Here is a 26,186-nt window from a genome sequence, read left to right on the forward strand (position 1 = left end):
TTTACACTTGGAGGCATACTAATATTCTCCATCTTCCCAGCAAAGCAGTGAGAAGCTCAGACTGTAAACTGTTGCACTTGAAACGGTCTATTTGTTCCCAAGATAGGGGAGAGTTGGGCTTCTAAGGATAACTAATCAGCATTTAAGGCTGGACACAAGGGTCAGACAATGCAGGGTGCCAAGGGGATGGGGTTTTCAGAGGACAGATTTCAAAAACAACTTAGAAAATTGAAGAACCAGTTAGTCTTCTAAGGTCCAGGATACCCTGGAAGCGACCAGAAGTCTCTGTGGTTCACTTGACCAAAAGGTGGGTGGGAGCCCATGTTCACAAAGAGGTAAAACAAGGTTGTGAGATTTCCCTAGCTTGGGCTCTAGTTTCGAGGGAAGGATTCCAGGAATCCTCTCATCATGAAGGTCAGTTCTGGGGTTTAAAGTTACCAAACGTGAAACGAGAAAAAAAACCAGAAGTTGGGAATCACTTTGGACTGGTTTCAGGAGAGTTTACTGAATACTCTGTCTACTTAAAAGGACAATACATTGTATACTTGTGAAGCATGTTTCTTTGGTTTTGCTAAAAAAAAGGAAGTTCTGTGGTTTAAAGTAGAAAGTGCCTCCAAAGATAATCAATAGTACTTTGTCATTTGTCACAGCAGAAGGTTCGAAAAGTGAAATCTTGCCATGTCAACGTTTCTGCTATTAACTGCAAGTTAGAATTTCTTTTTTAAAGTTACTGCTCTCTATGGAGGTCATGACAAAACATGAATGATCCTCTTTTAGATTTTCTCTCACATCTTGTGCATTTATCAAAGTAACATCTGCCATAACGAAAAAAAGGTTACCCATTTGGCTATCTGAGGTTGACAAAATTGCATGCCTTCATTTCTTTCAGAATCCAAGTGCGTACAATGTAGGAAGGGTAAAGTCCATGCAATCAAATAAATCTGTTCCCTTCAAAAAGTCTGGAGAATCTGCCTGAACTCTACCCAATACTCCAAGGGATTAGGGTACGGGAAGTAACTGACAGTCAGCGAAACTTTCCTTATACTCCAAGATAATATTTTGCAAAGTTGCAGAATATCAATCCAGCTTTAAAAGTAAACTTTGACTGCATTTTAATGGTATTGAAATTTGCAACTGTAATCACTAGCTTTACAGAAGTGTCTTGATTATTAACTTCTTTTTTCATTGAGATTACAATAATTATTATGCCTCTTCCTTCTGACATAAAAACATAATTGGGGTGAATATCCTCAGGACTGAAGGGGGTGACATTGCTACCTACCATTATTGGGCAGTAAAGGAATCTAGTCAGTAACTGAACGGGGTTCTTACCTCATGATTTTATTTCCACTGCAAACAGAAGTGTTTTTATTTTATATCTGGTGTGAAGATCTCAGCAGATCTCACAGTCATAAGTTGAACTGAAGGAACAATAGCATCTCTTGGAAATCTCACTATTTCTGTCACTGTCATCTCAGTGCAATACATGAAACAGGCGTAATGGGAAGTCTGCACCCATGCTTGGTACGCGTGTGGCCTATTAATGTCCCCCATGTCAGCTGATGACAGAGTGACCACCTGCCAGTGATGAAGTAACAATTAAAGCTTTGGCTATATGTTGCAGTTAATGTCACACCTCTCTCGCCGCATCGCACTAGCCATGTTGCAGGTGACTACCTAAAGAATGTTGAAATAGGTTAAGGGTGCATCAATAGATATGGTTTTCACTCTTATCCAGAAATTAAATATCTATGTTCATTACATTAATTTATTGCATTGAGCTTTAGGTTGAAAACTGTTTTCAACTGTGTTGTATTCCTGACTGAAATGAATTTGTGATCTCACATCTCCAAAATCAAAGCCACCTGGAGTTACAGAGCTCTACAGCTCACAAAAAAAGCCTTTCAGCCCATCATATCTGTGCAGGTCAAAAACCATTATCTAACTACTTCTATTCCCATTTTCCAGCACTTGATCCTCAGCCTACTTCCTCCTAGAATGACTGAAAGGAGGCCACTTGGCCTGTTTTGTCCGCACTGGCTCTCTCAGCTAGTCCCAATCACCCTTGGTTTCTCTGTTCCCCTGCAATTCTTTCATCTTCAGATAATTATCCAATTTCCTTTTCAAAGTCACAACTGAACCTACCTCCTCCACACTCTCAGGCAGTGCATTCCAAATGTTAATGCCTTACACTATAAAAAAAGTTTTCCTTTATTTGGCTGCTCTTCTGAAATAAATGTTCTCTGGTACTCAAATCTGCTCCAATGGAAATAGTTTTGACTGAACAACTCTGTCAGATCTCAACATTCTCCAAAAAGGATCCCAGTTTCTCCAGTCTGGCTGAAGTCTCCCATAGCCAGAATCATTCTTGTCAATCTTTTCCACCCCGTCACTAATACATTCACATCCTGCCCGAAAAGGGGCACAATACTCCACCTGTGGTCGAACCATTATTTTGTAAAATGATTCACTATAACTTCAGGAAAGAGCTGGAGAAACTTAGCAGACCTTGCAGCATCCCTCCACAAGATGCTACCAGACTGCTGAGCTTTTCCAGCAGTTTCTGTTTTTATTTCAAATCTCCAGCTTCTGAAGTACTTTGTTTTATGCACTATAATTTACTTTTGGACTCTATGTCTCTATTTAAAAAATTCAGAATCCAATATGTCTTCTAACTGCCCACTCAACTTGCCCTGCCATCAAGGGAAGTGGATGCCATTTGTAAGGCCAGTGTTTATTCCCCTCTCCCTAAATGCTTACAATTCCAGGGGCTTGTTAAACTATTTCAAATGGCAATTAAGAGTCAATCACATTTCTGTGGTCTGGAGTCACATGTAGTCTAGTCCAGATAAGACGGCAAATTTCCTTCCCTAAAAAAAATTATTAGTGAACCAAATGGGCTTTTTTTAACAATAGTGATAGTTGCTATTTCTGACACTAGCTTCAAATTCATGATTGATTAAATTATGTAAATTCTGCCAGCTGCCATAGTGGGATTTGAACTTATAACCTGGAGTATTAGCCTGGACCTCTGAAGTACTAGCCTAGTAATATTACCACTAATGCGAACATCTCCATAGGGCAGTGTCTGTTAATTTTGTCCCTGATTATTTTTCTAATAACTTTCCCATCATGAAGGTTAAACAAATGGGCTTGCCATCATTAGGTTTATCCTTAAATTCTTTTGAACAAGACTGTAACATCTGCTAATCTTCAGCTTTTTGAAACTGTGCTTGTGTCTAAAGAAGATCCCCCATACTGTGGCCAAAATCTCAAAAATTTTCACCATACTTCCCTTAATATCCACCCCGTAGTAGTTCATCAGTTCCCAACATGCTTTTTGCTACCCTTGTTACCCCTAGACATTACTATTCAAGAGCTCTCCTGCCAATTTCCCATCTTGCACCCCACATAAACTTCAGATCATTAAAACTCAGGTGTTTGTGTCTGACTTTGCACCAAGTCCTATTCTCTGTACTCACTGATCTACATTGGGTCACAATCAAGCAGGGCGCAGATTAGATATCTTCATCCTGTTTCAAATTCTTCCATAGTCTTGCCCAACTTTATTGCTGTAATCTCCTCCAGCCTTAAAAGCTTTTGAGATCTCAACGTTCCACTATTTCTGGCCTTTGGTATATCTGATTTGAATAGTTGGCGGCTGTGCCTCATACAAAACAGTTGTACAGAAATTATGCCTTCCATTCAATTGAATTCTGTTCCTAGTCTCTGCTTTTAAAATCTAGTGATACGTTTGAAAACAGCGTCCCTGAAATTGTGAATAATCAGTCAGTGAGTGAGAGTATTCCTAGACCATCTTTATGTTTCAAAATGTGTGCATCGTTTTAACCAATTTCAAATTCTTTCTCTCACCCAAAGAGAATTTATTGGGAAGCTGCAGCTGGAAAATGCAAAGATAAATTAAACGAGGAATTTCTCATCATTACTGCATCTACCTCAATAATAAAATCAATGAACAAGGATTACTATTTTCTGGTGGACCCATCTCTTAAAAGCCACAATTATCATACATTTTAGTCTGAGCTATCAGAATGTTTTCACAGGATACCTACAGTGTGAAAACAGGCAGTTCAGCCCATCAAGTCCACACTGATCCTCCAAACAGCAGCCCACCCAGACCTAAGCCCTGTAACCCTGCATTTCCCTTGGCTAATCCACCTAGCCTTCACCCAGAGAGTTGTGAGCACATGGAATACTTTGCCAGTGGAAGTCGTGGAAGCAAAGTCATTAGTGGCATTTAAGCGACTGCCGGACATGCACATGGACAGCAGTGAATTGAGGGGAATGTAGGTTAGGTTATTTTATTTTTGGATTAGGATTATTCCACAGCAAAACATGGTGGGCCGAAGGGCCTGTACTGTGCTGTACTTTTCTATGTTCCAGCCTGCACATGCATGGGCACTATGCGGCAATTTAGCATGGCCAATCCATCTAGCCTGCACATATTTGGACTGTGGGAGGAAAAGGAGCACCCTGAGGAAACCTAAGCAGACACGGGGAGAATAACAAATTCCACACAGACAGTCATCCAAGGATGGAATTGAACGCAGGTCCTTGTGCTGTGAGGCAGCAGTGCTAACCACTGAGCTACCATGATTCCCTAGGTTTGTATTCCTGTTAGTTGCCAAGGCAGATTCAATTTTGCTATCAATAGTAGACACCATCAGCATGGTTTTGCTGAATTCCATATGAGCTCGTGAACAGACCATAATTTACTTTGTTCCAACATTTTACGCCACATCCCCAAAGAAGAACGTTCACCCATTCAGCAGAAATCCCAGGAATCATTCAAAACTTTTTCTGGCTAAAGGGGTTTTGAAGGATGATTTTATTTTGTCAATAGTGAAAATGATCATTATGGTTGTAAAAAAAAAATTGTATTGGTGACTTATTTTTGATATATGTTGTTCACATGACCTTTTTCAGAATTGTTAACAATATTGTTCACATTCACATTTTAAGCAAGAGATTTGCATCCTTTCACAAATTCTGGATCAGTGCTGGGTCGCTGTAACACAACTGTAAACTACCAAAAACCTTATCCCTATGGTAGTACTCGTTCACAGAATTAACCATGTTGTTCATGGGCATTTACCGCTGTGGGGCCAGTAACAGACAACAATGCCAATCTTGCCAGCAGACCCACATCCTAAGAATCCAACCTTTTTTAAAAAAAAACAGCTGATACCTCCAATAATCAGGACTGTATCACACTTCAACAGATCTATGGATCAGTAAATCTGACTTCTGCTATACACTCATTCTTAGTGTAAGAACCTGATCCTAGAGGTAGGGGACATTTTCGGCTCTTATGACTGTATGATGACTTATCTCCCTTCATAAGTGTAATGCCTACTGCGTAAAGTGGCAAGCTTCAAGTTGCCCTTCAGAAGGATATTGTACACCAATTATCATCTCATGGAATCCCCTAATGCAGAAATTGAGGCACCGGGTTGACCAAATTACAGCCAAGGACCATTATCTATCATCGAGTTGCTTGCAGTCACTATTTTCATAATGCAAGTTGCTTTAAATGGTCACTTAAGATACATGGGTGCAGCATGAAGTACACCGAGAACACAAGAAAATGACAGAGAGTATACTTTGTGAGGGCATCTTGTGTGCAGTGCATGATTCAGAATCTGGCAAGGACCCAAATGCTTCCAAGGATTTATCCTTCATTTGCCAGTCATGGAACAGTGACTGCACTTCAAAATAATCCATTTTGGGTGCAGCACTTTAGGACATCCCAACAGATGTGAAAAGGTGCTATATAAATGCAAGTTTAAATATATACCCAATGCATATGTTAAGCCAGAAATGAAGATGACTAGCATATCTTGATCACGTCCAAACTTGTTCCTTGTTTGTACTAATACAGTAATTCATGTTTTGTGCAAAACTATAATTAAGCAATGTTTTTGTCTTTTATACATGTGAGAATGTGTTGTGAGCCCTGACACTTCAACAACTTACAAACAGTACTTGATTTTTAAAAAATAAATTTACATTTTGGAATAACATTAGAAAAACAGTTAAAAATACCCCCAAAATTGTATTATTTTCATGTATTTAAAGAATTTAAATATATTGTAGAACAACTATTCTGCCTCTACACTAAGACATTTTAGTCATCTAATTTTATAGTGTATAAATTTACAGTTACAAATATATACATTAAATAAAATAGAATCAGAAGTTAATTGTATTTATTCAATGTCTCAATCAACTGCCAATGTCCCTTCATTAAGAACATGAAATAAAGGTTAGTTTGAATATGTGATGTTAGTTAGTAAAAACATATGATTTGATATTAGCAGTTGATTAATATTCACTTTATTATTTCATATCAATATTCTGACTGTAATTGAAGAAGTACAGTATGCAGTTAGAACAATGTGAGTGAACAAATGAAGTCAGAGTACAAATACGCTAACTGTTAGCAGTAAGATATAATAGTGTAGAAGCACTAACCTCAAATACTGCACGTTTAGAGCACATTGCAAAATCATACTGCACTAAGAACAAGCCTTGGTGGCTCTGTGGGTGATCTAATTGCATTATATGATACTAAAGTATTTAATCAGCAAGATAGCTAGAGTTTGTGTTGCAGAGTGTCATCCAGTGAGTACAGATGAAGATGCCAGCTGAGGACTGGATTAGGTACAGCAATGTTACCCTTCATATTGAATAAGCCCATTCATGAATAATGGTTGCATGGATGAGGTGCCTGAGTGAACTCAGCATCCATAGATCATACTCCTTCGCGAGTCAGTGGCTTCAATATTCAATGTAACACTGTCAGGGATTGGAAAGTGGGTTGAATCCGAATCCACTGAATTTCTGCTTCTTTTACAAATTACAAGCAAATTTCACAGGTGGTGGGGGCTGACAGCGGGAATGCATATATAGTGGTGTGTGCTTGTGGTTGTTATGACTGCCATTGTTAAATCTTGCCAGTACTTTTAGACGGCATGTATTAGGGTGTTCTCTGGCCATTCTATGCCTCTGGGGTTGAGAGCTGGTGTGTTCTGAATTTAACGAAGGCCCCTACTCAACAGAATTTAATTGTCAATGCTCTAATACTATTGTTCAAAATGTGATTGGTAACTGTTGCACGTGTCAGGCTTCTCTGTTATATTACAACAGAGAAGGGTACTCCTGGGGATTATTCAAAAACGCCGACCCTCGGATTTGGGATGGGATGGGTGCAAACTGACAGCTGCAGCAGGGGGGAGGAAATTCTGCCCTTCTGTATTTTGAGTGGTGTGATGTTGTCATGGAATTTGGAAGTCGGACAACTTTAACTTGATCTTTGTTTGACATTTCATGCATTTGATGCAGCCACCTTTTGTAAACAATAGCAATAATGTCCTGCATGAACAGAAGTTTGTGAACAGACATTAATTTTTATAAGTTGTACAATTCATCAACTGTGGCTCATTTGCATGGATGCTATATACTTGTCGTCTTCATATTCAAGTATAGCAATTCATTCATAAAATAAATTTCAACCTCCCAGAAGTATATTCACAAACCAAATTAATCTACTTTATGCACCTTGCTTTATGAACGTTCCTGCCTTTCTTTAAATAAAAGTGTTACTTCATTGATATTTTAATTAAATGTATTACTTAATTTCAACATCTTTTGAAATTTATTATCTAATGATTTTTAATTTAGTTGCATTTTAATTCGTAGATGATTACAGTTCTAATACATCAATCAGAATCGTATTTAATAAACATTTTGTGCTCCAAAAACTACTCGATTTAATGTAATAAAAATAATATCAAGTACAACACTGCTGCAATTCAGTTAATTAAATTGTTGCCTCAGCTTTTTGTGTTAATTATTTATAAGTTTTCAAAATAAACAATATATTTGAAAACTGCAAATACAGCATTTAAGGCAAATTGTAATTTGATCCAGCAAACCTTTCCCTTTAGTCAGATAAAAATGGTTACAGAATTGTCTGAGCTGGTTTAGCTGATTTGCATTTAAAGATAACTTTTTGTGTGGGCAAGTTTGTATTTTTAAAATTTTACCATAGATATCCATGGTTGAGACATCATAATTACAGTGGTAGAGAAAACAACAAATTAAATGATCATTGAAGGGGCAAGTGTAGGACTCTACTGACAAGTGAGCAAAGATAAAATAATTTAAACCTTAACACCTGAACATTCTTGTTGATTCCAGAAGGAACTTGATGTGACAACATTGATATGATGACTTAATAACACAAGAAGCACAAAGTGACAGAGAAAGTTTTGACGTAAACTGGTCATAATTAACAAGATGAGGAAAATTAGTTCCTCCAGATTTGGGCTTAAAGTAAAGGTTCTCACATAATTCAATACCTTCAGTTTTCCTTTCACTTTTTCTATTTCAATTATGATAGATTTCCTTATTAATTCCACAAAAGGAAACATGGTTCACTTATCATCGACTGAGGGCCAGCTGTTAGCTGTCCATCAACCACCTGAAGTGGACAAGCAGACCACGAGCAAGAATGTCACTCCTTTGATCTGGCAAAGAGCAACTGCTGATTTATGTACCAGGACTTTGTTCTTCTGTTCCATTTTACTTTCTTTCCTAAGGCAGAACCACAAAATCTGGTGCAAAACTGCTCTGTTCACTGCAACATCAACAAGCTCTGACAACTGCAACAGGCTTTCGTTGGCTCGGAGACAGCTCTCAGGCATCTCTTCTGATGCTCACCTTTCGAGATTCAGTTGTTATTGTTCAATTTAACTTCTGTACATTGAATGGACTGTGGCCAACACGCCTGGGGCGTAAACACACCTGTATGAAAGGAGTCTTATTGTGGCAACCAACTCGTCCAACCTGCATACACACTACCCATTTCCATACCAAGAAAAAAAATCCATCCTTCCCCAATGGCAAATCTTGCCTGAAGTGCACTTCATTTTTCTGCTGACCTCTAAAGCCTTATTCACAGTCAAGAACATTTTTCCTTTTTTTATTTATTAAAGCCATAAGACCTGAAGAATACGGATTAAAAAGGTTACTTTATACTTGTCTGTCTGCCAGTCAGATGAAAATCTCTTCGGATCCATGAAGCAAATCAGAATGAGGACCCCTTTCCAGGGGTAGATCCATTAACCCAAGTCCAAAAACACTGTCACTTGCTACCTTGACATGTATATTGCTGCAGTAAAATGAAGTATTCCCCATTACAATACGTCACCACGCACATCTTTCATTTTAGCTTGTAGTCTACGGAGTGCAGCATAGATATATATTTCAGTGCAAGATGGTTGATTGAGTGAATGGATGTCTTTCTTTTAAAGATAAATCTGATGTGATTAAGATGGTTTGCTATTAATCATCCATGATGATATATACAAAATGTAATCAATACCCTACTTTCATTCAGTCGTGATAAATAACTTGATTGGATTAGAGATTATATTAATGGATTTAAAATGCAGTAAACCCTGAAGTCAAAATTTTTGGGGTAGATCTTTTTTAAAATCTTTTCTGAAAAATTTTCAGATATTCATAATGTAACCAACATTGCGCATAATAGCAGCACACATAAAATTTTTCATTTTTAAAATGTAGTTTTTAATATTTTGCAGAAAATATTTGTTTTGGTTTTGTACTCAGCTGCCTGGCCTACCTTACAAATCCTTGAAACCACCAGCTCAGGTCAATAAACTGAAGTGCCTGACCTCCAAGTACTCCTGCAAGTGTCATTTAGAAGAGCAGTGAATCAGGAGCAGAGTGGAAAATATCTCAATTATGGGACTGATTGACTCCACAGAGAGTTGTTGCTCTGTCATTATAGTAGGCAGCAAGCAACCTGCACTGTGCATTGGCAGAGTTTAAAATTATTATTTGCTGAGCAACAACAACAGGGCAATTTTATACAAGACAAGGGTAAAGTGATAATTGTTTGATCAATAACACCCAACATCATTCCCATGCCCAACAGTCCCTACTCAAGCTTCATTTCAATTTGCCTGAGTCTTTGTAAGTACTATCGACATGAGGACATATCTGTAAGACAAACAAGTAGTAATCTTTAGGAATCAAATCAAAAGATGCAACTATAGAAGTAAGAATTAATGCAACATTTCTTCACACAAGCACTGCTCACACTTGCACTATAACATTCATTTTAGGAGCCAAACACAGAATTAAATACAAGCATTCAATGTAGGAGTGGGATCAGAGCTAAATGTGTACCTGCTGGTAAAGTACTGGATTGAAACAACAAACCAGTCAGACTGTTCCCAAATCCCAAGGCAAAAGCCACAAAGCCTAAATGTCAAGGAAGTGCAAATGAAAGAAGATACTGGTTGTAGAGATGGTGTGTCAGGTTCGTCCCTAAGGCCACTGAATCAAGTTTTCAGAGTCTTACAATATCAGTAGTGTACTGCACTCTCTCTATTCTTCACTCTTGTTATGTCTCAAGTATGCTTGTTCGAAGCCATTCCTCTCCAATCCTTACTTGTTTTAATTAATATTGAAAATAAAGAATCTACAGCAGCTTTATATTACAAAGAAGAAAGCATGTTCTATAAAATATATTCTAACATGGTCACTTCTTGTCTGTGGGAAGCACCTATACTCCTGAAGTGTCAGTTTATATAAGACGTTTTTCTCCAAAATGAAATTCTCTTACCTCTATGTTTCAAGCATTGTCACTAAAATGTAGGCTTCACAATTGAAAGGCTTGCTGGCCGTTTGTGTGAGGTGAACTGCTCACAATCATGGTTTTAGAGCAGAAGAATACCTGCAATGTAATGAGCCATCACTGACTCACTACCTTTCTGACTGATGTGCACTATTCAATTTGCTTATTCTTCACTTGCTGAAGTCAAATAAGGTGAAGTTACACAGCACTACCAGATATCAAGATAATTAATGTGCAGATTTGCATCTCAGTTTCATCAAACTATGTTAATATGTCTGCTTCTGAAAAGAAATATCTATGGATAAGTGCAAGCTCAGACAGGGTTAAATGATAATATTTGAAATATCCTAAAGGGGGTGCTATTTTAGATTTCCAATTTCACCGTGATTTTTTTTCTACAGACCCCATCAGTCCTGTAGCTGAGACAAATCACTTCAGCATTTACTGAGAAATTGAAGAGATTGACTGAAATAACTCCACAGAGACTGGTATCTCGTCACTGAGTCACCCTTTATTCACACATGCAGAGGCCAAGATCCCGATCCAGCTTCATCAGAGGCAGCTGCTAGAGTGAGCAGAATTCCTGACACTCCTGTTTACATCTGTCAGCCAGGACTCCCTGACTGGACCCGATTAACAGCCCCAATCTGGGAACTCATATTCTATGAAGCCCAACTGGCCGACCTTGTTGCAATTACTACATCAAACTGCTTTAAAAACACTTTCAGAGATAAAAAAGATAGTGAACACTCCTAAAGTATGTAAATTCTGTGTTTCTTAATACCTTGCGATAAGATGCTTTTTCGGGTAACTGATTATGATAGAATTGAAGACTACCTTTTGAAGCAAATTTTGAACTGTAACTAAATATTTAGGACTGCAACTAAATCAGGTTATATATGTATTAGGTTCCACATTTTAATCTTGAAATGGACAAGTGGTTCCTAGTTTTGAATATCAAACTGTTTCTCTCCCTTTCATACACGATTGGTTCAACATTAACAGAGACCAAGGTTTACCACACAAGGGATCAGAAACTGATGTCTAGACCTAACCACTTAAGACAGGTGACTATTAGTCCTAGTCCCTGTGGTGGCAGTCTCTTAACTATCTATCTAATGGCTCTGTGTCAATATCTCCCCATTTTCTTCTAAATTCTGCTTAATCAACAATATATGTCAATTTGAACTGAACTAGAACCATAGTGCACAGCTTTACTTTTTTTGCAAAAATAAGCAAAACATAAATCTTACCGCAGTAACCTAGCAACCTTAAGCACAAAGTAAAAGCGCCCTTAAGCTATAATTGAGCTGATTTTGTCAACATAGTTTTCCTACCTAGCTGTTGGAAATCTATCGGCAGCACTCAACCACTGGAAGAGTTTAATTAACACATTCACAAACCATAGCCTTTATCACAGTGTCCAATCAGATTTGATAACATCAGACTTTTTGTGGAATCCTCTTTAATTCAATTTATCTTCACCTTTTACCAAACACAGTGCTCCAGCTTAAATGATTGCTCACTGCAAGCTGGCTATCACTGGTTTTACCAATTACTTTGAAATATGCTCTCATTTGTGAAACCGGCAAGTACCCTGGTAAACAAATGCAAGCATTTCAAATTCGTTTTAGACTCTGAACTCCTTTCCTCTCTCCGACGTCAGGAGAGCTGATTATTTTCCATTCAAAATACAGCTTTCTATGCATTTGCTGTATTGTCATAAGAATAGGGAAAATATATAATGGCAGGAATCTAAAACTGAATTGATCTGTCTGGCAATTCTATCCAATAGCAGTGCAGGAGGAAGATATGCTTGAAAAGTTGCCAACTAGAACAGGTCAGCTAGTTGTTTTTGGCCTGCCAGGCATAAAAAGTCTTGCTGAAATCCCAGGATTATTAAGATGAGCACTGGCTCAGAAGAGAATTTTACCCATTCAGTAACAAAGATACATTAACCCATGATACCAACACTAAAGTTATACCTCAATTCTAGCTTAGTTTGGAGCAGGAACATGAAGAACAGGCTTAGGACCATTTATCCTGTCAGGACTGCCCAGCTACTAAATTACACTATGGCTGGGACAGAATTCCAGATTTCAAATACTCTTGATGTCATCACACACTTCATTATATTGCTATATGTCCTAGTCCTAATTTTAGATCCTCTCATTCTTGATGCCTAGAGTGGAAATAGTTTTCCATATGTAGCCTGCGAAATCACTTAACATTTTGTTCAAGGAAATATAAGTCACATTTATTAACCTATTCCTTTTTGAGAGGATGCTTGAGCACTTCATAAAAAAAAGAATTTCACTGAAGATTCTTCAGTGTTCAATGCAAACATGACCTCAAAGACAACCTTGCACAAGACTATTCACAGTTTGTGTGACAATTAGAATTAGATCTTTTCAGTACCATATTGCATTTAGTATGTTTTGCAGAAAGCACCATCTTAGACAGCAGTTATACTGCTTAAGAGATCCTAAGCAAAGTGAGCTTGCCCTCTACAGGTGGGTCCATTTTGCTGAGTAGATGTATTTCTGTGACACAGCAGAATTACCTTCGCAATTTGTGTTGATAAAAGGCTAAAGCTCTTTGCACTGAAGAAGCTGCATATTTGAACCACAAATCTCACAGGATGGGAAGCTGTTGCAGTCAAGATATCTATACTCTGTTTTCTACAAAACAGCAGCAGTAAGAGTAATATTATTTATTTATTCAATGAGGTATTTCCCACACTCACATGTTGTATTACAGAGAGATTTCTGGTAATCTGGGTGTCATTAAGCAAAAGAATCTATTATTTTACAAACAGTAATAGATAAACTTAGGCAAGTCAAACCGATTGCTCTTTCCCGTTGCCTAACAGTGCAAAAACACGACCTGGTATGCTGCTCTTCGTAGTTGGTTTAGCAAATTTTATTTTGACATTATTCTTACAGCTGTTAGCTCAAAAAATATCAGACAGACTGCCTTTTCCCCCCTAAATTGTTCCTTTTTATAGCCTTCGATGGCCTTTTCATCTGAGTGATGCAGTCCTTGGTCACAAATCTCACTGCTATTCCACTATGTGACATCTTCACTCGTTTGCTGCTGCTCATTAACAAACAATACTGCTGTGAAATTGGTTTAATGACAAAGTAATAAAATTGCTATTCAACTCACAGATTGCCTGAGGCTCTTCGAGCTCCTACAAGGCTTACACTGTGTGCCAAGATGCATTAAGCTGCTTATTTGTGTACACTGCATCCCTCACTCTGTTTTAGTCTATTTTTCTCTGTCTATATTCAGTATTGTTTCCTTGCTGCCACCCACCTTAAAATTAAAGTTGATTTATGCATGCAACCTGTGCCATATTGACTCCATGTGCTATATCACACAACTGCTGCTGTGAGATATTAATGAGAAAAAAAAATTGGTAGCTCAAATAAGGAAAGAAATCTAGCTTTAATATACAATTCCCTGTTCAGATATAATAATATTGCAACATTAGCCCATAATTTTTAACTGCCTCTAAGTAACTGAACAATTTTCCCAGGCTTCGCTATTTTTTTAATATTGTGATAGCTTACTCTCTAGTTTTAAAGGGCTTACATGTTGAGATAATTCAGGGTTTGCAAGCCAATTTTTCTGGACTAGACATTGATATTGCCACATTGATAACGCTATTGCATGACAGGAAAGAGACTGCTTGCTTAAGTCTAAATAAGCAGAAAAATGCAGTATGACTTCCAATAAAGAAATTCTAACAATATCTATAAACAGCAAGTTCATATAGAAATAGTGAGACTGTTGCCCCATAGATATCATCATACAATCTTTATGGTTTGGGTAATGAACGTGGCTGATCTCAGTTGCATCTAACTTCATATCATTTTCCCTCCTTCCATAAGATGATATAGCTCCTTTAAATACCAGCTTGCCCTTTTCTGCTTGGGCTATTTGAAGATTTTATTAACACAAGATGCATACATACCTACAAAGCCATTGTGCTTCCACCTGTTTTTCATAATGGGTGCCCACTGCTAAAAGTACTTGGTTACCATTTCTGGAGGCCACAATCTCACCCTGATTTACTGTTGTTGGATACCAGTGAAATAACAAAACAGCTATGTAGCAGGTGGGTAATTCCTGCTAATTATAAGCAGTCAACATTTTTATTGCTGAAACGTAAAGAGTACTGTAAGTGCTTTGGATTATTTTTTCATTCTGTGAAACAGTCCTTCTGCCTTTCTAATTGCTGAACCTTGCATTTGTATTTGGGCTCCTCGTGTACATAAAGAATTGCCTATAAGTTCTTTACAGCAACGCGGAATGCGCAAGGCACTGACAAGACAGGAGCTGGTCAAGGTGGGTCCGAGGGAGCGATACAGTTCTTCCACTGTTGAGTAAAGAGGCCTACATTTTGTTTAAAGTAAAAAGGGAGATGACCAGGCGCAGTGATAGTGGGGAGGGAGTTCGAAACTGTCTGAATGCAGTCATTGAGACAGAGGTTACAATGGTTGATGTGAGACCATTTGACCCCGTGAGACACAGGAGCAAAAATAAGCCACCTGGCCCATCGAATCTGCTCTGCCATTCAATGAGATCATGGCTGATTTGGTGATCCTCAACTTCACTTTCTTGCCTTTTCCCCATAACCCCTAAATCCCTTAATGATTGAAAATCTCTCTATCTCAGCTTTGAATATATTTAATGACTCAGCCTAAAAAGCTCTCTGTGGTTAAAATAATTTCCACACAGTCACAATCTTTTGTGAGAAAAATTTCCTCCTCACCTCAGTCTGAAATAGGGAACTCCATACTCTGAGACTATGCCCTCTGATCCTAGACTCTCCCACAAGGGTAGGGGGGAACTTCACTGCATTTGTCCAGTCAAGCCACAAAGAATCTATCATGATTCAATAAGGTCTCCTCGCATTTTTCTCAACTCCACTGAGTATAATCCAACCTAAGCAAGAATGTCACTGCGTCAACCTTCTCTGGACTGCCTTCAATGCTTTCTTAAGATAAGAACAAAAATTGTTCACAATATTCCAGCTGTAGTCTGAATACTGCAAAGATCAGGATTATGCATTCAATTCCAATGAACAGAGCCAGCCAACTAAGTTTGGCATAGATGTGGAATTTTGTCCAGCTAATGGTTAGGTTGAGACACTCTGAAGTCAGTTAATTTCTGGGGAATGACGCCCATTGTCAGTTGTAGCTCATTCTCACCTCTGAGTCAATAGATTGTGGATTCAATCTCGACCTGAGAGACTGGTGTCCATAATGTGTGCTGATACTCTCAATGCAGTACTTTGTGAGTACCACACTATCAGAATGGATGCCATATCTCAGAAAGGATGTACTGGCCCTGGAACGGGTTCAGAAGACGTTCACGAGAATGGTCCCAGGAATGGAAAGCTTAACATATGAGAAATGTTGAGGACTCTGCGACTATATTCATTGGAGCTTAGAGGGATGAGGGGGGATCTAATTGAAACTTTCAGAATACTGAATGGACTAGACAAAATGGACATTGGGAAAATGCTTTCATTGGTAGGAGAGTCTAGAACTCCAGGGCACAGACTTAGAGTAAAGAGGAGACCTTTTTGAACTGAGAAAAGGAGAAACTTCTTCAGCCAGAGAGTGGTGAATCTGTGGAATTCACTGCCACAGAAGGGTATGGAGGCCAGGTCATTGAGTATATTTAAGATTGAGATAGGTAGGTTCTTGATTTTCAATAGGATCAAGGATTATGGGGAGAAAGCAGGAGAATAGGATTGAGGAACTTATCAGCCATGATTGAATGGTGGAGCAGACTTGATGGGCCAAATGGCCTAATTTTTGCTCCTATGTCTTACAGCCTTAACAAGATACTTAATCAAGACCACACCTGCCCTTTCAAATGAAGTTAAACGATTCCAAGGCACTATTATAGAGCATTCCCTTCAGTGTCTTGGCTAATATTTATCACCCAACTGTCATTACAATAAAAATAAAACTGATGTCAGTCTTCCATTCTCTTACCAGACCACAGGGCTGCTTTCACATTAGAGAGAGAGAGAGATGACTGGTGGTGATTTCACCTGAAGGCCACCATAGCTCAGAGACTGAGAAAGAAAATCCTTCATGGTAAAGTCAGCTGGTGATTGGAAACGAAACCCATGCAGTTGGTATCACACTGCTTTGGAAGTCAACTCTTTGGCCAATTGAGCTAAACCAATCCCATAAAAAACTGATGAAATAGCCATTGTCAAATTTCTGTTTCTGGGAACTTACTGTCTTCTTCGGTCTTATTTCCTACGTTGCAATATACCAATGTTGAATATTGGATAACAGGAACAGCAATGGGCCATGGTCTATGTTTCAACTAGGTTATTGTTGAACATCCAACTAAGGGAGTCAATTAGCTCAGTTGACTTGATGACTGGTTTGCAACGCAGAGTGATGCCAACAGTTTTGGCTCAATTCCTGCACCAGCTGAGGTTATCAGAAAGGTCTTTCCTTCTCAATCTTGCCCCTTACGTGAGGCATAGTGACATCAGGTTGAACCACCACCAGTTGTCTCCCTCGAACAAGACAGCAGCCCTATGGTCTGGTAAGACTATGACAACTTTACATTTTTACCTCAATACCACTTTTCTGGGCAATCTCTTCGTTTCTTGTCAGTTATTGTGAAAGAGGGTAACTAAATGTATGTTTTTATTAGGCATAGCAAAGAAGGAGAGCATCAGAGAAATTGTAATGGAAGATGTGAATTACAGCAGCAAAGCTGTGTTTAATTTTGAAGATGGAAGGAAAAGTAATTGGAGAAAGGGAGCTCAGTTATTATTTAGTCAAAATTTTAGGTTCTAAGCCTTTGGATTTATCTCAAGGTGGCAACCCAAAAGATTAAAAGAATGAAGGGATAGCAGGAATTGCAGATGCTGGAGAATCTGAGATAACAAGGTACAGAGCTGGATGAACACAGCAGGCCAAGCAGTATCAGAGGAGCAGGAAGGCTGACGTTTCGGGCCTGCTCCTCTGATGCTGCTTGGCCTGCTGCGTTCATCCAGCTCTGCACTTTGTTATCTCAAAAGAATGAAGGCACTGGCAATATCAAGAAATAATGCATCTTGCTTTGTTGATACAGTGCTGTGCTATAAAGAATTTTGTCCTGTTTAAATATGAACATCAGGCAGGCAGCTAAAGCAACCCCCAAAGGTTTAATAAAACCAGGTGAACGATAAAGCTGAGTTCTGTGTTTCCCTGATCCTATGCTTCTGGATGATATAACTGAGAATTTCAACACATTAGCAGATGCAGAATTGATGATATAGAAGGCTATGAGTTCATGCCCTTTTCCAGAGATTTTAACACACATTTTCAGGCGGACTTAAAGGATTCCATGGCACCATTCAAAGAAGGCGAGAGAAATTTTCCTATTAATACTGGACAAAATTTATCCCTTAGTCAGTGTTACTGAAATGGGTCTCTCGTTATTTATCATATTGTTTTTGCCCATTGCTGACTGCCACAATTTGTTGCATCATATAACTTCAGAGGTAATTCACTGACTGCTAACCGCACCCCCCCTCCCCACCCTCCCCCGACTGAGTGTTGCAGACTGGCACACTCCAAGGTCCAGGACTATGTGCTGAGGGACGCGCTGAAGCTTGGAGCAGCCACCGCCAAGGCGCAGTGGGGAAAGACCACCGTATGAGACCCCTCAGCTGGAACGTAACAGGGGCCCTATTCAGTAACTGGGCCCAGGTGGCGCCTTCCCCAACTGGTCAGGGGGCCAACGGGGACTGTGGGGGAAGACGATCGCTGAAGTTTTTCTTTTGTTTTAGCTTTTTTCTTTTAGTTGGTGTGCGTACCCCCAGGGTAACCCGGAGCGGCTAGCATGAACGGGTAGCTGTGTAAATATGTGTATTTTTTGTATGTTCTTACGAATAAAGTATATTTTTTAAATAAGAAAAAAAAATTCACTGACTGCGAAACCAAGGCCCAGGGCTACATGCTGCGGGATGTACCAAAGCTTGGGCAGATGCTGGCAAGGTGCAGTGGAGAAAGCGCCCAACTTACAAATTATAATGAGGGTTCTGTTACATTTCAAGATACCCTTATTGTGAATGTAAACAGTTTCTTCCACATTTAGAAAATTTTTTTTGTTGCAACTGAATTGAAGCACAGTGAGGAATGTCAAAGTTCCACTGTATTTTCTGCAAAGCCTGTACAGGATTGTTTTGTATTTGTAATATTTCCACACAGATAATTTATAAATAAAGTAAATTTCTGAATTAAATAAGTATCTATTGACTGTTAAATGGCGTAGGATGTCTTGAAGTTGAGAAATGCACCTCTTTTACTTGAGTTGTGTGTTGCAAAAAATTTGGAAATACCATTGGTCGATTTAGGGTACAGCAGAATATACCAATACATTAATCATCTGGCCTGGCTAAGATGAGGTGTTTCATCTTCTGAATAATGGCATTTTAATCATACAATTCAGGTGTAAATTAGAACAGTAATTGGTAGCTATTTCTGGATTTCTGTCATAATTTTCTGTTCAGAGTCCATTTTTCAAATAATGATCTCTGCAATATTAGAAGTAGTATGTTTAACATTGCTTTTTTTCCTGCTGCAGTGTCATAGTAAAAGGATTGGGTTAACCTGAAGAATAAGGAAAATGACCTAACAACAACGCAATCCCCTAATTAGCTGTCAATTAGCATTATTAAAATGAGGCTGATCATTTCATTTGTGCAATGTTTCAATTTCACTGAGTGCCTTTAGGTCAGAAAAGTCACTTGTGTAGAGTTAAGACAGTTATTATAACCTTTTGTAGTGCATTTTTTTTCTCTCTCTCCCTCCCTCTTGCTCTGTCTTACATCATGCTCCCACTTGGATAATTCTTTGGTTACTCTTAAGAAGTCAGTAAATAGAATCCATGTGCCGTGTGTATCACCGCAAGTTGGAATTGTAGCAGATTGCAGTATAAACACACTGGGGTATAAGTCACTGAACTCTAGTGTTCCCCTCATAGCAAATTGATAGCATAATTTTATTATGCTCTGAACAATGACTACAGGGAATGTGCAAGATCTGCACAGCTCTACATATAATCCATTTGACTAAATGTAACACTTCCATTAGATGAGTGTATAATGAAAGTAGTACTAGATGCCAGCAAGGACTATAACATTTCAGTTTTCAGATCTTGTCAAAAGGGCACACAATAAATCATACATATAGCTTATTAAATGTCATAGGCAGGTGATCCAACAGGGAGCACAACGAGGGTGCTTATATTGCAAGATGACTTCTCTGTCATGTGATATGTATTCTTCAGAGTGATAAGGTCAGAAATTCTTTCCATGGATTTTAATAAGCTACTTATTACCGTCCTTCAATGCTAATTATTTGATATATCCTTTTGGTAACCATCTATTAATGTTGAAGTGGTAGCCATATTTTAGCAATGATTGGGTAATAACAATCATTGCTCATCTTTATTTAATTGATATCATAATACTAACGAAAAAAACCAGGAAGATTCTGTTGTCAGGACAGAATAAAAAAGATCTGAAAAAAAGGTTATCAATTTTTTTACCCTCTAAGGCAATATGCTGTGGGACTAAAAAGGGGACTTTTTGCACTATGATGTTATTAAGTGCTGTCTAATAGCTGATGTGATAACAGGCCTCTAATACATTAAATCTCAAAAGAAGACTGATTAATTACCATATTATATCTTAAAATTAGTTTATTATAATAGTCTAAGTTGCTTTATTGTCATCTTATTCAGTATTTAGAAGTATCAAATATTATGCAATTAAAATACATATACTATTGGCAGGTAAACTCATAAACAGTCATAATGCTCAGAACCAAGAAAGATAAACCTCTTCACCTATATGCAGCCATACTGTTCAGCCCAATTTAGAGCATTAGCAGTTCTGCTAGCATTAACAAAGACAAATTAAATTATTAGCTTTTAACAATCAAATACATGGTTTGCAGTTTAGACTATATACTAACCACTGCCTAATCCAGAAACATAAACTGAATCTGTGCATGCATGAAAAATTTGATATCTGTCATCATTCATCATATATAAGGATTAGATAAATTTCACACCATGTGCCATTAACTACTGATTCTTGCCAAAAACCTGGATGTAACCACCGCAATATTTTCCCATGAGCCATAATTGAATCAAAAGATGTTTTCACAACAATCAGATAAACTCAAAAAGAAACAGTAATTTGACACTGCAGAGCAAAACCTCAGTATTCAGGTATCATGTGATTTAAGATCCCAAACAATACAAAAATTCCTGTAAGTAAGCACACTCTGTCGAGTTAAATACTCCTCTCATTCTAAATTAAGAACTGAAACAAAAGATCAAGGAGGTAAAACTGCACCTCATTATATGTAAAGAGCAATCTTTCACCTTGCTCTTTACTTTTGCACAGAAGACTTCACAATATTGTTAACTTCACTTTATGCCGCACAGTCTAAACAGAGCTTGCTAATCTTTCCTTTTTTTGTGTCTAACAACTGAATCTTAAGTAAACTCCAAGGAATTCCAAATCCAATGTTTCAGCTGTATGAGAAAGATGTGCTACTTGCTAATATCAAAACAGAGCTTCCTTGTGGCTTCTCAAGCCTTGATTGTGCTGTGGAAACAAAGGAATGATTCAGCATCTCCTTTCATGTGGCTGCTGGGAACTAGAAATGACTGCTACAGTCCGCTGTCACTGGTCATTAATTTGCCGACATCAAATAAGGAAGCTGTTTTAATTGATTACAGCGTTTTTGCAAAACATTCTTTAGCTTGGTAACAGGAATTTCATTCACATGTATTTTTATAGTTATTTAGTAACCTTTGTCATTTTTAAAAGAAGTGTGTGATCCCAATACTTTTGTAATGTCTATTCAGAAGATGGTCAAGTACATAAAACAACATGTCCAGTGTTTACAAATGGAGACCTTTGCATCACCTTTGACCTTCAGCTTGCCAGCCTATACAAACTGCCGTATGTCCAATTTTTATTCAAAAATGACGATGTCAGCTGATAAAATGGAAACTTTAACACTTGAGTGGCTGAGCTCTTAATGTGGTAAGCTCTTTAAGATATACTATAATATTAATTTGGTAGAACATGGATTGCAGACACATAGCTTAAACTTGCAAAATTAAAATACTTAATGGAACCAACAGCTTTGACTGCTCTTGAACTCTGTGTATTCATGAAATTGTTTCAAATACAAACAATATTACTGGATTTTATGAGAGATGATTTTAATATAAAATAATTTGGTAATTTCTTTTGATCTTCAATACACAGTTTATTTCTGCATAAGTCACCCTGACAGAAGCTAAGCAACTCAATTTTCTGCTCGGTAGCTACGCATATTGCCTTCTACATAGCACTAGCATGAAAAGGCCGTGGCTAAGCTTTGGTTACTAGTGTAATTGAAATGCTATCCACACTATAGGGTGCATTAAAGTCAGATAACAGCAGTTCCTGTGGCCAATTTAAGTAGCTTGACTTCCTTAGGAAAAAAAATTGCCTGACAGATAAAGCAGACAAACTGGCTAATTCTCCAGGCATGTCTTTCATTGTGATCCTAGAAAAATGAGAAAAAAAATGAATCACAGAACCACAAAATCAATTGACCCTCAGGTTGCTCATCAGGCACGGAGTCCGATAAACCTAAAAGCTTCGTTAATGTCTGCCTGCCTGTATCCCACAGATAGAGCACTTTGTAAATGAACCTGCTTTGATAAATATATTAAGGAAAGCTGCGAATAAAAGGAAAGTCTTCTCATTTGTAAATACAACCCCTGCTACACGGAATTATAATGATAAAATGGGGTTCCATGTAATTAAGTTTGTATAAGACCTGAAATCCGTGCAAATACCTTCCCTGAATTTTGAAAGGAAACTGTCAGTTCAATTAATCTGAACATCACCCGAGAATGTACTGAACAAAATTAAGCTGCAGATAAAGCTCAGGCCAGTATTTTGATAAGTAATTCCTATATCATTTCTTTGCTACTGTGATCATTTTATTTAATCCAACCTCCACATTCCCCTTGCTGCTACCCACTTCCCTCCTCCCCATGATCATTCAAAGTTATGTGCTAAGCCATCTACAAAGGGACAACCAGAATGACCGTAGAAGAGATAATCCATCATATCACATGTGCACGTTAGGAAAACAAAAATCAAGATAAAACAAAAAAAAATCTGATTCTAAACAGTGCTACATTTTGAACTGAGACAATAGTAATGTGTCCATTACAGAGTTGAAGTTGCATGTTTGTGGGCGAAATGGTCTTGTATCTCAAAGGATGGGGTTAGTTACAAATCGAGGAGCACCGCCACAGTAATGATAGGCAGAGATAATTCACTCACCAGTTGTTTACTTGTAGGATTGTGAGTCCTGTGTCTTGAGCTAACTGTTTCTTCTGCTCCTCTGATGGGTATGGATGCTGCACATAAACATAAATATCAGTCAAGCGACATGTAGAGCCCTGAAACAAGAGCTGGCATTGATTACGTTACATTCAGTCTAACTATAGAAGGCTGCTGCCTCATTTAAACAACATTGTTGCAAAGGGGTAAAAAGTAATGCTCACCTAATATGGATTTTCTTTTGAGAAACAGAATAAGTTATTTTGATTACTGGGTGTTGACACTTTTTTGGAATGGCCTCTAGCCCTTTGAAAGCCATGTAATTGCAGGAGGCTTTCCTCATCTTACCTTGTCCATATTAGTAATGACCCCTTGCTACTACTAAACCACTAATTGTTTTCAGCAGAGGCAAAAGAAATGAATAAGATGAATCTAAATTCACTGTTGGTAATTTACATTGTATAAGGTTGCCTCAGCCACTTGGACTGCTCTTAGTCATCAATCGTCCTCTGTCAGGTGCTGCACTATGCCACTGTGATAAATACGCTTCCTAACACCAGAATTCGTCCAAACAATGTAATTGTCCTTTATTTTCTACACGGTAATGAAGATAATTAATGGTTTAGACAAACAAAAAGGATGTTTCATCAGGAAGAGCAGAGGGTGAAATCAAAAGGCTTAGATGATAATTTTGAATGGCTGAAATTTATGTTGTAGAATAATTTCTTAATAGATCTCAAGTGACTCAGTGCTGTAGCACCAAACAAATTATTTACCTAAATCAAAATACATTAGTACTTCTCTTTCCTGTATTATCTGCCAATATAATCTATTTCTGTACTGAAGTCAGTATTCCAGCACAGATGACAATAAGGTGTCAGTATAAAGCTAAGGTACTACTGTAGAAAAAAAGCAACACACCTTTGGGTGATGAAGTAATGCTATGTATATGGCCATTTGAAATCTCTAACTCATTCATTTTCTGGCACAGCCATCCTGTAGCAATTGAAGTCTCCCAGTGGAATACATGCTAGAATATAGTAACAATGATGATGGATCACTTCATCACTGTGGAACCAGACTGTGGTGAATTAAGGACACAGGTCATAGGTTTGGCTGTCCTGAAACCACTCTGCACTGATGAAGCTCTCAGAGGTGTGAAATGGTAGCTATGTATATTTTAACTGGATATTAATTTTCATCTTCCCTGTTACAAAACTTAATGCTCTGCCTCTTAATATTACGGTCAATAATAACTCCCAATGATTTCATACTGGATATATTCTGCTGTACAAGCTTAATTATTTTAGCTCTCATTTGGCATGGTCAATTTATGCTGCAACGTACGTAGCCAAGTGATACTACTTCCGGACAACAGCCAAAACAGGCAGAAATGTGCATGAGTCACTTGGCCTCACAGACTTATGCTACTAAACATGGAGAGTGTGTAAAGCACACACATTCAAATTGCAGCAAATGGCTTCACTAGCTTGCTGCCTCAACAGTGCTTTACAGGCTACCGAATAACAATTATGGAAGCTTCAGTGAATGGCTTTCGTAATTGTGTCTTGAGAAATAAAACAGTTATCATTTTCATACACTTCAAAGGCCACACTCAAAACCCAGTAGCTATGTAGTTCTATTGTGAACAGGGTTCCCCCATAGAATACAGTGCTGCCCCCTCAACAATAGCTGGCTTCTCTCCTGTTCGCGCCTGGCTTCAAGCCAGGCGTCTGTTTGCTACACCATTAATTTATGTTCACTGAGTTGGTGCAAAGTTCTACAGCCATGTTTGTGATCAGGTTGCCTTCCAAGTTGAGCCAATAGCCTGCCATATTTTGAGACGATATGTCTGAGACCTTGTACTGAAATCTATCAGTACTGATGTGTGAGGTTAAGGTGAAGTTCTGTCATTTTCTAATGCGTTCATGCATGTATAATATGAGGAGGTTCAAGTGTCCAGTTATTGTCCCAAAATATACCTTTAACGTAAGTGAAATTTTCACTGAATCTAGGTAACGTGATATAAATTACCTGTACTATCCTGTCATAAATTTGTAGGAATTGCACAGTGCACTCAATCAGCAAGTCCTCTGAATAAACATCAACATCAATTTAATGGCTTGTGCACACATTGTAAACCAGAGAATTTCAACAGAGGGAAATCAGATAAATCAAACAGACCCTAGCTCACAATGAAGAGCTTCTAACTAAGCCTTTACACTAAACTTCCCTTATTTCACAAAATAGCTGGAACTTTTTACAGTAAGCATTTGAAAACTAAGTTTATGCAAAGCATCAAATAAATATTGGAAATTTCTGGTTTGGAGTACTGAATACAGAATATTTGCAGTTAAAATTTTAACAGACAGTGTTTGAAATATATTTTATCATACACGACAAAATGTTTTATTTTAGCACATACATTCAAGCACAGCCATAGATGGAGAATATAATACCGTCTACATAGTTGATTACAATGACATACTTTGTGCCCCATTCATTCTGCATGTTTGATGTTCATGTATTGCACCACACCAGTACCAAATGTGTGGTGGAACTCTGCCAATTTTGCAGAAACTGCCAGTTCAGCATAAGTAGCAAATTCACCAGGGCAACGGCAGTACAAATGGAGGGTGTAACCGTAACTGTCCATTACAATCACCGTTAAAATGCTACACCACATTTTGCACTTTAACTGGGACGCAATGTGGCTGCCCTCCCAAAAAAACCCGTTAAAACTGCCTCTCATGGAACAGGAAAAAAAAAGTTGCTATGGTTAATATTATCTACAGTGATCAAAACAAAAGTTTAAGGCAGCTATGCTCCTCACTTTAAACAATTCTGATAATACAAAACACTTAACAGAAAGAACCAGCATCATAGATTCCAAGCACTGATGACTAAAGATGACAGTTCCATCCTGTACCCTAAATTACTGGATCAGTGTAGCCAGAATTTATGAGAGTCAGACAGTGGACCTCACATAGCTCACATATTAGACCATTAGGCATCTAACTACCTCTGAACAATTTCAATGCATTATCTCTCCTTCTCCCTGGGGCACAAACTTCACTCTTCCATACTTTTAATATATTT

General features: G+C 38.1%; 1 protein-coding gene across 9 annotated transcripts in view; it reads right to left on the reverse strand.

The window, feature by feature from the left end:
• The window catches only part of meis2a (Meis homeobox 2a), a 114,966-nt gene that overhangs the window by 12,452 nt on the left and 76,328 nt on the right, over positions 1–26,186 (reverse strand). For all 9 annotated transcript variants that reach the window (XM_048537494.2, XM_048537493.2, XM_048537492.2 and 6 more), the window contains one exon: positions 23,088–23,164. In XM_048537494.2, the coding sequence (XP_048393451.1) occupies positions 23,088–23,164 (77 nt within the window). The remainder of the gene's footprint in view (positions 1–23,087; positions 23,165–26,186) is intronic.

This window comes from Stegostoma tigrinum, chromosome 10 (assembly GCF_030684315.1).
Source record: "Stegostoma tigrinum isolate sSteTig4 chromosome 10, sSteTig4.hap1, whole genome shotgun sequence".
In the NCBI taxonomy this organism is placed as follows: domain Eukaryota; kingdom Metazoa; phylum Chordata; class Chondrichthyes; order Orectolobiformes; family Stegostomatidae; genus Stegostoma; species Stegostoma tigrinum.